The sequence below is a fragment of the Heterodontus francisci genome, chromosome 8, assembly GCF_036365525.1.
Source record: "Heterodontus francisci isolate sHetFra1 chromosome 8, sHetFra1.hap1, whole genome shotgun sequence".
Lineage (NCBI taxonomy): Eukaryota > Metazoa > Chordata > Chondrichthyes > Heterodontiformes > Heterodontidae > Heterodontus > Heterodontus francisci.
Window position 1 is genome coordinate 27,208,134 of NC_090378.1, and position 15,557 is coordinate 27,223,690.

At 44.1% G+C, this 15,557-nt stretch overlaps 1 protein-coding gene across 2 annotated transcripts in view; it reads right to left on the minus strand.

Annotated features, from left to right (window-relative positions):
- Positions 1-15,557, minus strand: part of LOC137372719 (dihydropyrimidine dehydrogenase [NADP(+)]-like) — an 823,566-nt gene that overhangs the window by 37,771 nt on the left and 770,238 nt on the right. For both annotated transcript variants that reach the window (XM_068036861.1, XM_068036859.1), the window contains one exon: positions 348-491. In XM_068036861.1, coding sequence (XP_067892962.1) covers positions 348-491 — 144 coding nt within the window. The remainder of the gene's footprint in view (positions 1-347; positions 492-15,557) is intronic.

Sequence of the window (15,557 nt, forward strand, 5' to 3'; positions counted from 1 at the left end):
CCTGTAACCTCCTCCAATCATGCAATACTCCCATAACTCTGTTCTGATTCTGGTCTCTTGTGCAACCACACTTCCCTTCGGCCCAGCATTGGCAGCTGTGCCTTCAGCCACCTAGATCCCACATTCTGGTACTTTCTTACTTAACTTGTCCGCCTACCTCTTCTTCTTTAACACCTTCCTTAAAAGCCACCACATCAAATAGGCTTTTGGTCACCCCTCCTAAGACTTCATTCTTTAGCTTGCCTTTCAATTTTTCCATACACCTCTGTGAAACATCTTCTGGTGTTCTTTTTCTACATTAAGGGGGTTATTTACCTGCAGGTTTTTGCTATTGTTGTTCTTATTACCTGAACTCTTGGAATGGGCTTCTTGACTGCACATGGTTCTTCATCAGGTTCCTGGATCACTTCCTTCAGCTCCTTCTGCTTCAGTTTATGCTCTGCTATAATCTTCTTACGCTGTTCTAGGTAGGGACCAAAACTGGGCAAATGCTGAAAAACAGCCAATTAAAAAGAAAAGTGGTTAGATTAGTTTGCTTTTACTATAAATTATACACTCACCCCAGTCCTGACAATTGGCATGTACTTATAATGTATAATATTAAATATTAACAGACTAGGAAATTCAGAAGTAAGAGTTTCAACATAGTAATTGTAGACTTTAATGTTCTTACCTCAGGACAGAAAAGGACATTTAAAATTGGGAAATTAACTGAAACTGCCAGTCTTTCCCTTTTCCAAAAGACTCCACCAGGTGTGAAATTGATAAATGTTTTTCAAAAAAGATGCGGTAGGTTTCCACTGGGGAAAAGTGACCTGGCAGGAATCAGTTGTAGTTAATTCAATGATAGAGCAGCTACACTCTGAGGCCGAGTATCAATGTGAACTTGGCAAAAATTGTTTCATTAAAGATTCAGTGTTGCTGCTGGTAGAGGAGGTTCTGCCCTGGGGTGCAGGCATAACCAGAGACCAAACATTCACTGCATTACTTACTATCGGGCTTTTAAATAATTGAATGTGTTGTACTCCCTCAGCACCTCAATCAGCTGGGCTAGCAACTGGCTCAGGATGCTTTAAACAGATGAGTAGTAAACTGTTGGATATCCAGGGTGTATATTTCATTCTTCTTGATTTGAAAACAGAAGTAAAAAAACTTAAAATTTGGATTAGATAGTTCAGTACAGTGTAGATTCACCGATTCCTTGTCCCCACTCGGAAGCCACATTCGAAGGGAGTGTGGGTTAGAGATAGGGCTCATTGCTCATGCTGCCTTACTGTTCTGTGAACTCAGACATACAAAATACAAAGAAAGACAGCTTTACCCAAGATATTAGTTTAAACTAGTAGCTCTCCCATGGCACTGCTCATGATGATAGTAGAGGAGTTTCTGACAAACTATGATGGGGAAAATATTACAGGAAGTGAGTGTGATACTGACAGGATGTCAGAGATGGAATACATATGAACATATGAATTAGGAGCAGGAGTAAGCTACTCGGCCCCTCGAGCCTGGTCCGCCATTCAATAAGATCATGGCTGATCTGATTGCAACCTCAACTCCACATTCCCGCCTACCCCCAATAACCTTTCACCCCCTTGCTTATCAAGAATTTATTTACTTAAATTAAAAGCAAAATACTGCAGATGATGGAAATCTGAAATAAAAACAAGAAATGCTGGAAATACTCAGCAGGTCTGGCAGCATCTGTGGAGAGAGAAGCAGAGTTAACGTTTCAGATCAGTGAATTTATTTACCTCTGCCTTAAAAATATTCAAAGACTCTGCTTCTACCGCCTTTTGAGGAAGTAAGTTCCAAAGACTCACGACCCTCTGAGAGAAAAAGATTCTCCTCATCTCTGTCTTAAATGGGCGACCCCTTATTTTTAAATAGTGACCCCTAGTTCTAGATTCTCCCACAAGAGGAAACATCCTTTCCACATCCACCCTGTCAAGAGCCTTCAGAATCTTATATGTTTCAATCAAGTCGCCTCTTACTCTTCTAAACTCCAGCAGATACAAGCCTGGCCTGTCCAACCATTTCTCATAAGACAACCCGCCCATTCCAGGTATTAGTCCAGTAAAGCTTCTCTGAATTGCTTCCAACGCATTTACATCCTTTCTTAAATAAGGAGACCAATACTGTACACAGTACTCCAGAGGTGGTTTCACCAATGCCCTGTGTAATTGAAGCATAACCTCCTTACTTTTGCATCCAATTCCCCTCGCAATAAATGATAACATTCTATTAGCTTTCCTAATTACTTGCTGTACCTGCATACTAAACTTTTGTGATTCATGCACTAGGAATGTTTCAATATATTACCAGGAAATTTCCCATGTTGCTCACAGTGACTCAGAGGATACTATGTGTTGAAATTTATGTTGCTGCCTCCATAATCAGCAGCGGCCGTAAACAATGGCATGCGGACCGAGCTTCACAGAGCCGCCGCAATATTAAACATGGTGGTTCATTTAAATGGCTGGCGTGGACCGCCCCCCCAAAGACATGGAGGGGGCGGGCAGTCCGTCCCCAGCAACAGTGACAGGTGCCACTGCGCAGCCGCCAATGCCATTTTTAAAGGGCTTCGAGCCCTTCCACTTCATTTAAAGATTTAAAGATATAGTTTATTAAAATGGAATCAACAAAATGAAATAAATGTTTCTAGCCCCCTCCCAACCCCCCAATAACCACAGAATTCATCCCTGCCCTCTCCCCCCACCTCCAAAATATTTACCTTGTGCACCTGACCTTCTCCCCACCCCCCCCAACCACACAGTTCACGAACTTTAATCTTTACCTCTTCCCACCATCCCCCACACCAATCGGAGGAGTTTGACCCCGCTTCCCCCAATCCCGCACTGAGATACTTACCTGCTCCTCCCTCCCCAACAGTGTCCCGCATCGGATCCCCGGATGGGTATCTGAAGGCATGGGAGTGTTGGCCACTGGCACCATATGGCACCGGAATGGACGACGGGAAGGGGTAAGTACTCAATGTATTGATTTGAATAAATTTCTCTATGCTAATTTGGCTCCCGTCGCTGAGTGGTGGGGGGCCGCCATGTGGCCTCGCCGCTGCCGGTACTCCCCGGTGTTGAGGCTCGTAGTGGACCGCTGCCGGAAGCATTTTCCGCACCACCACCCACCCCACCGCCATGACCCCCGATGCCGGGGGGCCTGTAAAATCCAACCCTATATTTTATAATGAAAGAGGTGAGCATGTCATTTTTAGTTTTTAGAGATACAGCACTGAAACAGGCCCTTCGGCCCACCAAGTCTGTGCCGACCATCAACCACCCATTTATACTAATCCTACACTAATCCCATATTTCTACCACATCCCACCTGTCCCTATATTTCCCTACCACCTACCTATACTAGTGGCAATTTATAATGGCCAATTTACCTATCAACCAGCAAGTCTTTGGCATGTGGGAGGAAATCGGAGCACCCGGAGGAAACCCACGCAGACACAGGGAGAACTTGCAAACTCCACACAGGCAGTACCCAGAATTGAACCCGGGTCGCTGGAGCTGTGAGGCTGCGGTGCTAACCACTGCGCGACTGTGCCGCTCAACATGTAGAGCTCAACATCAGGACCACTGTTATACAATGACTAAATCATCCAATTCCATTTTTATTACACAGTATTCTGTGATTTTTACTGGTGCTTTGGGAATCAAATTCCAAAAATCTGTCCATTATTTTGAGGTCTAATAGGATAAAAGTGAGTTGATAGGATAGAGAGAAGCTATTTCCTCTGGTGGGGAAATCAAAAACATAGGTGTGGGGGGGGGGGGCAGATTTTATGCTCTCCCCAGCATCTGGTTTGGAGGTAGGGAAAGCATGTAATCAAGTGAGATGGTGGCGGGCGGGCGGGCAGGCGGGGTTGGGGTGGGCGAACCCCACCACCTTCCCACGCTGCAGCTAATTGAGGCCCTTAAGTGGGCAATTAATGTCCAATTAAGGGCCTTATCCTGCTGCCAGCAGAATTAGCCCAGTGGTGGGCAGGCCTGTCGCCACTCGGCGAGCACGCCAAGCAGACCTGTGCAGGTTGCTTGCCAGCTCCAGCTGTGGGGGGGCCTGGTTCCTTGTTAAAAGGCCCTTAGTGCCTGAAGAGACCCAGCATTGGGGGAACGGCCCGCTGAGAGCCACCTCCCCTGCCCATGCTGCCGACCCCTGTACAACTCCTGCCCCATGACCCGCACCCCACAAAACCCCTCCCACTGTGACTTACCTGTGACTTGGTTCCAGGGCCTCCAGTAAGTCCAGTAATGGCAGCAGCCACCGCCTGTGTGGTGGCGCTGCTCAGTTACAGAGCTGCTGGCCTCTGATTGAACGGCAGCTCTCAGAGGGCGGGACTTGCGTCACCAGGGTCCTTGATCCCGGGAAGACCCGCCGCTGTCCACTTAAGTGCCTAACTGACACTTGACTTGGGGGGCCTTTCCCACAGGAGGCGATGCGGGGCTGTCGCTGGCACCTCTGCCAGTAGACGAGACCCCTGTTGTCAAGACAAAATCCCAGCCATGGGGAAGTAATCTTAAAATTAGTGCTGGGTCATTCAGGATTGAAAACAGAGCACATTACACGATTGTTGTTCTTCACTTAGGACAATCAAAGCAGCTTTTGTGACAGATGCACATTCTGGTAGTGTAGGTTATTTTAGCCATGCCTTTCCCTTGGGTCCCATCACTGATGTATTTGGTCCCACTAGCAGTGCTAAATCCATCCCATCTGTAGATAATGGGCATTTTCAGTTAAAACCTCTCTCCATCTCCTGAAAAGTATTAGGTGCTAGTTGGAGGTTGACAGCATAATGAATCATCCGATGCCCTAGTACAACCCCAAACCAGGGAAGCTTTCACAACCATCACTGAACAAAAAAAAAATTGCTCTATGATTATAATTGATTCTCAGCCAACTCTTAGCTAATTGAGATGCTCATAAGTTAAAATATTATATTGATGCTACATTAAAGAAGCATAATGTGTCTGTCAAGAACATTATAAGCCAAAGGTTTTGATATTAACCATATGTTTCAATGTTTTAAAATTATTTACACACTTAGTTTTAAGATGCAATAAAGAAAGCTTCTGCAAAGTGGGTGCAGCTAGTTGGTCGTATTAGTATGTCACTCTAGAAACGCTATTATGGTACGTTGAAACTTCAATGTACAAAAGTGTTGATTGCAGGAAAAATTCAACGTGTATACACTCATGCTCTGTTAGTTAGAGTCAGATTTTGCATAATGCTCATGATCAGGATATAATACTGCTGATTTAATGATAATTTGATATTTGACTTTTAGAATTTACATTTCTAGTACTGAACAAATAATAAGACATTATTTAGATTCATCTTTCAAAAACAAAACATTATATGTTGAAAATACAGTTGGATGGTATGATGGAAGAGTTACGGTACTAGAGGGATCACCTTTGATGAGCTGAATGACCTTTCCTTAGCCCTAGTCTCGTTTACATTTGTGTCTGTGGGTGTAGGTGCCAGAGTTGCAGGGGGAAATAGAACATTGTGATAATTACATTTTTTTAATCATTTGGTTGCATTGAACCTTCTCTGTAGAAGCAAAAGTGTTTTTACGTTGCAATAGTGCCAACAGCTGACACATGGGTCCTGCTCAGTCGATGGCATGGTCAATTCGCACTGTTTTGCACTGTTTTTCTTACATCTCTCAGTCTGCCACTATTTCTTGGAGCTTCCCGGAGGAAACGCGGAGGAACAGATTGGGAGGCAGATTTTGGAAAGGTGCAGAAGTAACAGGGTTGTTGTCATGGGTGACTTCAACTTCCTGAATATTGATTGGAACCTCCTTAGTGCAAATAGTTTGGATGGAGCAGCTTTTGTCAGGTGTGTCCAGGAAGGTTTCCTGACTCAATATGTAGATAGGCCGTCCAGAGGGGAGGCTATGTTGGATTTGGTGCTTGGCAACGAACCAGGCCAGGTGGCAGATCTCTCGGTGGGAGAGCATTTCGGAGATAGTGATCACAACTCCCTGACCTTTACTATTGTCATGGAGAGGGACAGGAGCAGACGGGTTGGGAAAATATTTAATTGGGGGAGGGGGAATTACAATGCTATTAGGCAGGAACTGGGGAGCATAAATTGGGAACAGATGTTCTCAGGGAAATGCACGACAGAAATGTGGAGGTTGTTTAGGGAGCACTTGCTGCGGCTGCTGGATAGGTTTGTCCCGATGAGGCAAGGAAGGGATGGTAGGGTGAAGGAACCTTGGATGACAAGAGATGTGGAACATCTAGTCAAGAGGAAGAAGGAAGCTTACTTAAGGTTGAGGAAGCAAGGATCAGACAGGGCTCTAGAGGGTTACAAGGTAGCCAGGAAGGAACTGAAGAATGGACTTAGGAGAGCAAGAAGGGGACATGAAAAAGTCTTGGCGGGTAGGATTAAGGAAAATCCCAAGGCGTTCTACATTTATGTGAGGAACAAGAGGATGGCCAGAGTGAGGGTAGGGCCGATCAGGGATAGTGGAGGGAAGTTGTGCCTGGAGTCGGAGGAGGTAGGGGAGGTCCTAAATGAATACTTTGCTTCAGTATTCACTAGTGAGAGGGACCTGGTCGTTTGTGAGGACAGCGTGGAACAGGCTGATATGCTCGAACAGGTTGAGGTTAAGAGGGAGGATGTGCTGGAAATTTTGAATGATATGAGGACAGATAGGTCCCCGGGGCCAGACGGGATATACCCAAGGATATTACGGGAAGCGAGGGAAGAGATTGCTGCGCCTTTGGCGATGATCTTTGCGTCCTCACTGTCCACTGGAGTAGTACCGGATGATTGGAGGGTGACAAATGTTGTTCCCTTGTTCAAGAAAGGGAATAGGGATAACCCTGGGAATTATAGACCAGTCAGTCTTACGTCGGTAGTGGGCAAATTATTTGAGAGGATTCCGAGAGACAGGATTTATGATTATTTGGAAAGGCATAGTTTGATTAGAGACAGTCAGCATGGTTTTGTGAGGCGCAGGTCATGCCTCACCAGCCTTATTGAATTCTTTGAAGATGTGACAAAACACATTGATGAAGGAAGAGCAGTGGATGTGGTGTATATGGATTTTAGCAAGGCGTTTGATAAGGTTCCCCATGGTAGGCTCATTCAGAAAATGAGGCGGCATGGGATACAGGGAAAGTTGGCTGTCTGGATACAAAATTGGCTGGCCCATAGAAGACAGAGGGTGGTAGTCGATGGAAAGTATTCAGCATGGAGCTCGGTGACCAGTGGTGTTCCGCAGGGATCTGTTCTGGGACCTCTGCTCTTTGTGATTTTTATAAATGACTTGGATGAGGAAGTGGAAGGCTGGGTTAACAAGTCTGCCGATGATACGAAGGTTGCTGGAGTTGTGGATAGTGTGGAAGGCTGTTGTAGGTTGCAACGGGACATTGACAGGATGCAGAGCTGGGCTGAGAAGTGGCAGATGGAGTTCAACCTGGAAAAGTGTGAAGTGATTCATTTTGGAAGGTCGAATTTGAATGCAGAATACAGGCTTAAAGACAGGATTCTTGGTAGTGTGGAGGAACAGAGGGATCTTGGGGTCCATGTCCATAGATCGCTCAAAGTTGCCACCCAAGTTGATAGGGTTGTTAAGAAGGCGTATGGTGTGTTGGCTTTCATTAACAGGGGGATTGAGTTTAAGAGCCGTGAGGTTATGCTGCAGCTCTGTAAGGCCCTGGTTCGACCACACTTGGAATATTGTGTTCAGTTCTGGTCGCCTCATTATAGGAAGGATGTGGAAGCTTTAGAGAGGGTGCAGAGGAGATTTACCAGGATGCTGCCTGGACTGGAGGGCATGTCTTACGAAGAAAGATTGAGGGAGCTAGGGCTTTTCTCATTGGAGTGAAGAAGGATGAGAGGTGACTTGATGGAGGGGTACAAGATGATGAGAGGCATAGAGTTGATAGCCAGAGACTTTTTCCCAGGGCGGAAAGGGCTATCACCAGGGGGCATAATTTTAAGGTGATTGGAGGAAGGTTTCGAGGAGATGTCAGAGGTAGGTTCTTTACACAGAGAGTGGTGGGTGCGTGGAATGCGCTGCCAGCGGTGGTAGTAGAAGCAGATACATTAGGGACATTTAAGCGCCTCTTGGATAGGTACATGGACGATAGTAGAATGAAGGGTAGGTAGTTAGTTTGATCTTAGAGTAGGTTAAGGGTTCGGCACAACATCGTGGGCCGAAGGGCCTGTACTGTGCTGTACTGCTCTATGTTCTATGTTCTATGATATCCTGAGGTCATGAAAGGTGTTATTAAATGCAAATAGTTCTTTCTTTCTTTGGACTCCTTTTTGACAAAAGTGTAATAGATTAAATGCAAGCTGTAAGAATGTGAGAAATGTAATGTTAAAAACTTTAAGGCTTTTTTCCTGGTTCTGTTAAATGCAGCTTCTCAGATTTGCAGTAGACTAAGGGTTAAATATCTAGGAAAAGGAATTTTGGAAATTTGCTAAAAGGGTATAGCTTTGGTAAATCACAGCAGGGGGTAATGAACTGCTTCCCTTTATTTTCCCGAGGGGAAAAGCTTCACAGCCAACAATGATTAATGGGGCAGTTAATTGGCACTAATTGCTATTAGGCGAAGTTGCTTGGCTACTCCTGGAAATGATTCAGCTTCCAATTGTAACCATAGCAATGGGATTTGTGAAAATAGTCTCTCTGGCAATTCTGGCAGACCTATGGCTGACAAGATTGTGTTCTAGGCTTCTTTTACACTTTCCAGGTCAGCAGTTGGTACTTATCATGTACCATTTTTTATTTTGCTTTTGTTTAATTTTCTTAGCCACCCACAATAGTATAAATATTCCAAGTGGAACTCTCTCATTTTATTAAGGACGACTGACGTTCTTTTGTTTTTGTTATACAAGGGGAATATTCTATGCCCTCTACACAGTAGCATATATATGTAATTCTATTCATTTTTTTCTGTAGTAGTGGTGAATAATGAGTACTTAGGTGTTAGTTAATGTGAGAAATAGCCCAGGTTGCAGTCTTTCTGCCTCTCTTTTTACCCAAGTACATAAAAAGGGTCTCTTTCCAACAATCTTGTAAAGAAGCTCTCATTCCCTCTTGCCTTTCAAATATTATTCCTGCCCTCTCCTTCCTGTTGAAGGTCTATTTCATCCTCTGCATCCCTCCTGAAGACAGTAGCTCTCTACTGCCTTCTTTCTTCACAATATCGATCTCTCAGTAGCCCAGGCTGCATTATTGTGGAGATCAGAATTGCCAGATTTTCAGAATGTTTGCAGTTCAATGGTCATTCAACACCAGGCCAAAGTAGCCTAAAGCATTTTTCTTACATCAACCCTAAGCTACCTCAAAAATATTCATTCTATCAATTAACTAGAAGTATAAAGTATAAAAAGTAAAATGTTCGCGTCTTTCTGATATGAAGTGACATGATTTTTACACATCAAAGAACACCACCACTGGATGAGTAGCTTCCTCTGAGGCACTGGCAGCTTAATCACATTCAGATGATATAACTTCCAGTGCTTTTATAAATGACCATGTTTGTGATATGAGAGCAGTCCACCATTGAATTGAATTTCATACTTGTAATGTTGATGGAAATCTTGTGAGATCGGAGCATGTAACTAAAGTATGTTCCATTAATACAGTCATTTTACAGGCTGCAGACATAACACAGATTGAAGTAATATGGAATATGAGGTACCACCTTTTCAGGGCAACTGCAGCTGGCCACTAAATAAGGCCATTGCTCACACCCTAAGACTAATATTTTAAAAGTGTATGGTACTAGAGACTGACTACTCACTCTAGAAATCAGAAAAGATGACTAAAATAGCAGTCATATTGGCCCAGAAATTGCTGGAAAAATAATGGCGAGTTCACAGCACCCACCATTATTAGTGATGGCGAGGAAGAGATATGCCATGAGTTGAGAATTGCCACAAATTGCTGCACGATTTTTTTCCACCGTTAGCCTTGCAAAAACAGAAGCTCGCTGTCAACGTTCCCAATGCATATCAAGGAATTGCTGGATGTGTGCCATCAATAAGAATGAATCCCACTGCAGCCAGTTAGGATTGGTATTTCATGTTCTAGGGACCCCGTTAATAATGTGATTCATGGCCCTAATATGCCACTCAACCTTGGGGGCCCAGTAAAGGAACAACTGAAACTATGGAATCCCAAATCCTGTAGGTAATAAATTGTTTCCAGAGGTTTTTAAAATTAATTTTTTTCCCCCTACCTTTCCTTTCTGTCTTTTTATTTCTGTCTCTTGATCCAATCTTTCTTTCCCTCTCTTTATTTTTCATTCTGCATCTAGTTTGACTCTAATTCACCCTTTTCTCATTCCGTTGTTTCTTTCTCCATCCTTAAATTTCATTGGTTAAGCAGACAGACCATTGGACTTGATGTTCATGAGATCTCAAATGCCCTACTGACCTCGCTGCGCGATTATCAACTCACATTCCTAGCAACTTGTGGCACTTAATACAAAACTTCCAATTCATGGCACTTGCCATGTCATTGTGCCTCTCCATCAAGTTTTGGGCCTTTATTCCATAAGTTCCAGTTCCATATACTTGCCTAAACGTCACAGCATTATAAGAATTCTTGAAGTGAAGGCTGGTGTATCATGTGTCGGCAGTGGGATACAAGTTTGGTTTTGCTATTGTTAATCTCAGCTGCATCCCTAAAAACAGAGGCACAAGACTCAACCTCTCCACAAGAAAAGTGAGAATACTGACGATGAATCAGCTCCTGCACATCTCTTAACAGCTGGTTCAGAGCAGCTCTGTTGGAGTTTACAACTAAGTTGCTCACTTACTTTTTTAGCTGCAGTTGAAGCATGACCAAGAGAGAAAAAAAGGTGGAAAATGCCCACACTATTTTTGATGGAAAGCGACCCAGGAATATGGAAGGGTAAATCTAAGTCTGCCTGCTCCATCAAAGAGTACTGGCAACATGAAGTGGCTCAAGATGAAAGCATCATGGATGCCGTGGATGCTGCTGAGGTATCAAACAGTCACCTACATGATTTTGTTCTTGTGATTCAACATCACCGGCATATTGATGAAATGAAAGCCTTTCCGATTGTTAGGGGCATGGTAGGAACATGGGTGGAGTAAAATGGAGCGCGAGCCTCCAGGAGGCCTTCCTGACTCGGTCCCGCCTCCGCCCCACTTTACGTAGCGCCGGGTTGGGGTGGGGGGGGGGGGAAACGGGCTGCCCGCCCCAGGCCAATTAAGGCCCTTAAGTTGCCAATTAACAGCCACTTAAGAGCCTTCTCCTGCCTCCATGGGGATTTTACCCGTGGCAAGCGGGCATCCTGGAGCCAGGAAAGGCCGCCCGGTGAATGTTGACGGCCTCTCAGTGCCCCGGGGTGGGGGGGGGGGGCCTGACAATCGGGCACAGGGTGCCCGATTGAGGGCCGCCCCCACTTCCACAAAAATCCCAGGACCCAAGACGCCCCCCTTCCCGCCAAACGACCACCCTTGCCTCGCTGGGGCCTGATCAATTATCCCCGGCGAGGCAACACAAACTTACTTGCACTTCTGGCTCCATGTCCTTGGCTGGGCTGCAGTCCCAGTAGTGGCCACCGCTCCCAGTGGCACTGCTGGGACTAAGAGCTGCCAGCCCGATGATTGGCCGGCAGCTCAATGAGGCGGGATTTCCTCCCTCAAGCGGGTGGAAGTCCCACCTCAAAGCCTGGGGACCCATAAAATACGGGACGGATCCCCAGGTGAGGTGGAAGCGGGTTCGCCACTGACTTTTAGGTCGGTGGCCTGCTGCCGTCCACCCGACGTAAAATCCAGCCCTCATTGTCAAATTTTGTCTGATATCGCTCCTGTGAAGTGCCTTGGGAGCTTTTATTACAGTTAAGGCACTATATGAATTCAAGCTGTTGTTGTAATTTTGGGAGTAGATGTGAATGCATACTTGACGGCTTGTTACTGCATGCTGCCAAGTTACTGCTGGAAGGAAGTGACCTTTATAGTACTGACGACATGCATTAAGTTGGCTCGATGAATTATTGCTGATGTAATAGGTATTTAACTGAAATTTGTCTCATATCAATCTGGGTTTACAGCAAGTTTTCACTCTGCCAGAATGCAAAGACAGATGATCCGCTAGATAGCTTAGTTGTTAGTTGAATTTTATCTTTTGTGGGTATTGGATTAAGTGCTCCAATGGCACTGCAAATGTCTGAGCATTACCAGTAATAGAAGGAAAGAGCTGATGAGATGTCAGGTAGCACATAAAGTGCACTTAGACAAAAATGTAGGCTTATTACTATCTGGGAATGTTTGGACTGCAGTGGTCGAGGAGGTTATGAGAGAGTTGTGTCATCTTCCCAATCAATCCTTGTGGTGGGCATTGATTTCGGGGTGGAGAGGTAGAGTGGGTAGAAGGGTCCCAAAGATTTTTTGTGATGTTTAAAAGAGAGGCTCTACATGACCTGCAGACCTCCAGGAAGAGATACATGGCCTTAAGTGAAGGAGAGCGGTCGGGGGTAGGTTGGTCTTTATAATATTGCTGCAACTGGCCTTCCTTCTGCAGGCCCAGGATAGCTTCCACCCTCCTGACCTAAATGGTATTTCTTGCTTTAAATGGCCTTTGCTGCATTTTGACAAAAGTCAGCAATGAGAGAAAAAGGTGAGCCATTGGTATATTAAGGAAGGTTTTGTTGTCAATGAGAAAATTAAACAGATGGAAAATCATGAGCCCTGCTAATTGGGTGTATACCCAAATTCCTGATTCTGAAGAGAAAAATTCAACCCTTACTTTAGAATCACTTGTCCAGAACAGACTCCCAATTAAACCAATCTGTACCAATTGATACCTTTAAAGAAACTGAAAATTTGCTTAGGACGGAAACTGAGGCAGTGGCACAAAGTGGGTGCTATCAGATTGGTTGGCTGTTATTCGCAATGCATGAGATTTAATTCCACTGACTGCAATGCAACTGAATATCGGGTGCTCATTATAACAGGTGTCCGATCTGATACCACCTGCTTTGCATCACTGCCCGAGACAAATTTCTACACCTGAGAGTTATCAAGATAAATATGGGGGAATATTCAATTGCTCTGTGAACTAAGACATTTCCTGAGCTGCTGGGACCCTGGAATGTCATGACAAGGCATCTAGCTCCCTATATTCAATAATGGGGTGTAAAGTTAGATAGATGTTGTGCAGTTTGCCAGAGTTAACTTTTGAGGGTTGGCAGAATTTGAGCAGAAGCTTTCCTAAAGACATTACAGGAAGTTGGGTACAATCCATAACAAAACAGTCAGCAAGTAGTCTGTGGAAAGAATGGATTTGGCATGACAAATAGCCTTTTTGTGTTTAAATTTTTTTATATGTTATATTCCAGTGGAATAATTATGGATATTCTATGGAAGGAAAACAGCAATTACCTCTCATATTCTACCATCAGTTTAGTTATTACAATGTTTTGAGAGAGGATGAATTAGACTCCATCATTATTAACTGTCATCAACTAAAGGTGAAAGTTTGGGGAGCTACGGGGAGTGAGAAATGTTGGTCCTTCACCATCTGGTGTCACTCAAAGAAGAGCCATTTGGATGAGGTGCTGGATGGCATCTGTGCAAAGGTCAAAGCTGTCAATTTAATTCCTACTGGATTTCTTCTGTAGGCTCTGACTTCTCGGTGTGGCATGATTCCACAAATTCTGGTGGCCCTCCAACTAATCTGTGAGTTCTGATGGCAAATGTCGACAGATTTCTTTGACCTATGCTGGTGTTACACCTGATCCCATCTTGACCTGATACTCACATTTGGGCACTTGCAGATTGTTGAAATGTGCAAGATCACAATGCATTGGGTGTCCAAGAAGTAAGTTTAGGTAGAAACCATTTGTATTTTAAGGAAATGATCTTCTCTTGAATACTTTCTGGAAAGTTTCGATGGGAGGTATCATATCTCTTTCGTGTTTTCACCTTGAAGTTAGTCATGCAAATTAAAACACCCATTTGCTTGGTGCATTGTGTATTTCGGGGTGTGTGGATATGTTCCTCCACTGGGGATAAAACAGGAGCCTGCTTGGGCACGGCAAACAGGGTTTCTAGTAGATTCAATTCATTTAAGTTGTGAAAACTGTGACTTTGTATGCACCAAAGTCTAAGAGGGCAGCAGGTCCTCTTTGCAAAAAATACGCATCTCAGCACTGGAGATAGAAAGTATCTGAGACATTGCTTAAAGCCCTTTTCAGAAAGCTTATTAGTTTTTCTCTGGTGTACTCCACAGTTTTTTTTACCATTTGGATAATGCCCAGGCCCCACAGACACAATCTGTAGCTATGTATTTGCATAATGGATATTTTGAAACCTGCTTAGAGTTTAAATTGAATTTTCTGAGTACACGTCTACTATTAAGTAGCTTTTGAATGCTTTCGGAGTTTCCTTAAGTGCTCAGCATTTCCATTCAGTAGTCTCTTACCTATCTCAGTGAGCATGTCACCAATGCTGGGAGAGGAGACGTGTAACTTAGATGGCAGAAGCACAGGTTCACATACAGAAGCACATACAGACACGATGAGCCTCGTGGAAGATGAAGATGTGTGCAATACACGGGAAGTTTTATCATGCTCTGAGCAAAAATTCTGAATCAGCATGGGTAAAATTCATTTGCCTCATGCCGCTCACAGACTAGTCATGGTATATTACAGCAAGGACGTTAAAGCTGTCGAGACTGCGCAGGATGATGCTAGGCATTAGAATGTTGCAGTTTCGAGGAGAGGCTTCATATACTGGGACTATTTCCACTAAAGGCAGAGAAGGTTAAGAGGGGATTTTTAAATTATGAAGGGTTTAGATAGTGTGAATAGACTACTTCCTCTTTTTAGGGAGTCAGTGATGAATTGTCACTAAGAGAATGAGGCGAGAGACTGGGACAAATTTCTTCACAGAGTGTTGCTGGAGCATGGAATGCTTTGCAAAGGGAATGACTGCAGCAGAATCTGGTATATCTTTTAAGGGAAAAGTCGATAAATATTGAAACAGAGGAAGATATAGGGCTGTGGGGAGAAAATGGACAAATGAATTTAGTTTTAGATTGCTCCAGCAATGATTGGAGAACAGACATGGTCTGCTAAATGTCCCCCTTCTGTGCTGTAAACATCTCCCGTTTCATGATAGATGTAAAACTGTAAATTAGATTCTTTTATATGGAAGAATAAAATGTTTTGCATATTGTACAAAGATATGCTTAAGACATCACAGAAATAAAGTTATAGTTAATCGATACTTGCATCACGGTGTGAACTTATTTTTTATTCTTTCATGGGACGTGGGTGTCGCTGGCACAGCCAGTGTTTGTTGCTAATCCCTAACTGCCCTTGACAATTGACTGGATTGCTAGGCCATTTCAGAGGGCAGTTAAGAGTCAACCACATTGCTGTCGGTCTGGAGTCACATGTAGGCCAGACCAAGTAAGGACGGCTGATTTCCTTCCCTAAAGGACATTAGTGAACCAGATAGTTCCATGCCACCCGTTTTAATTCCAAATTTTAATTAATTACTTTAATTTATTAATTACATTT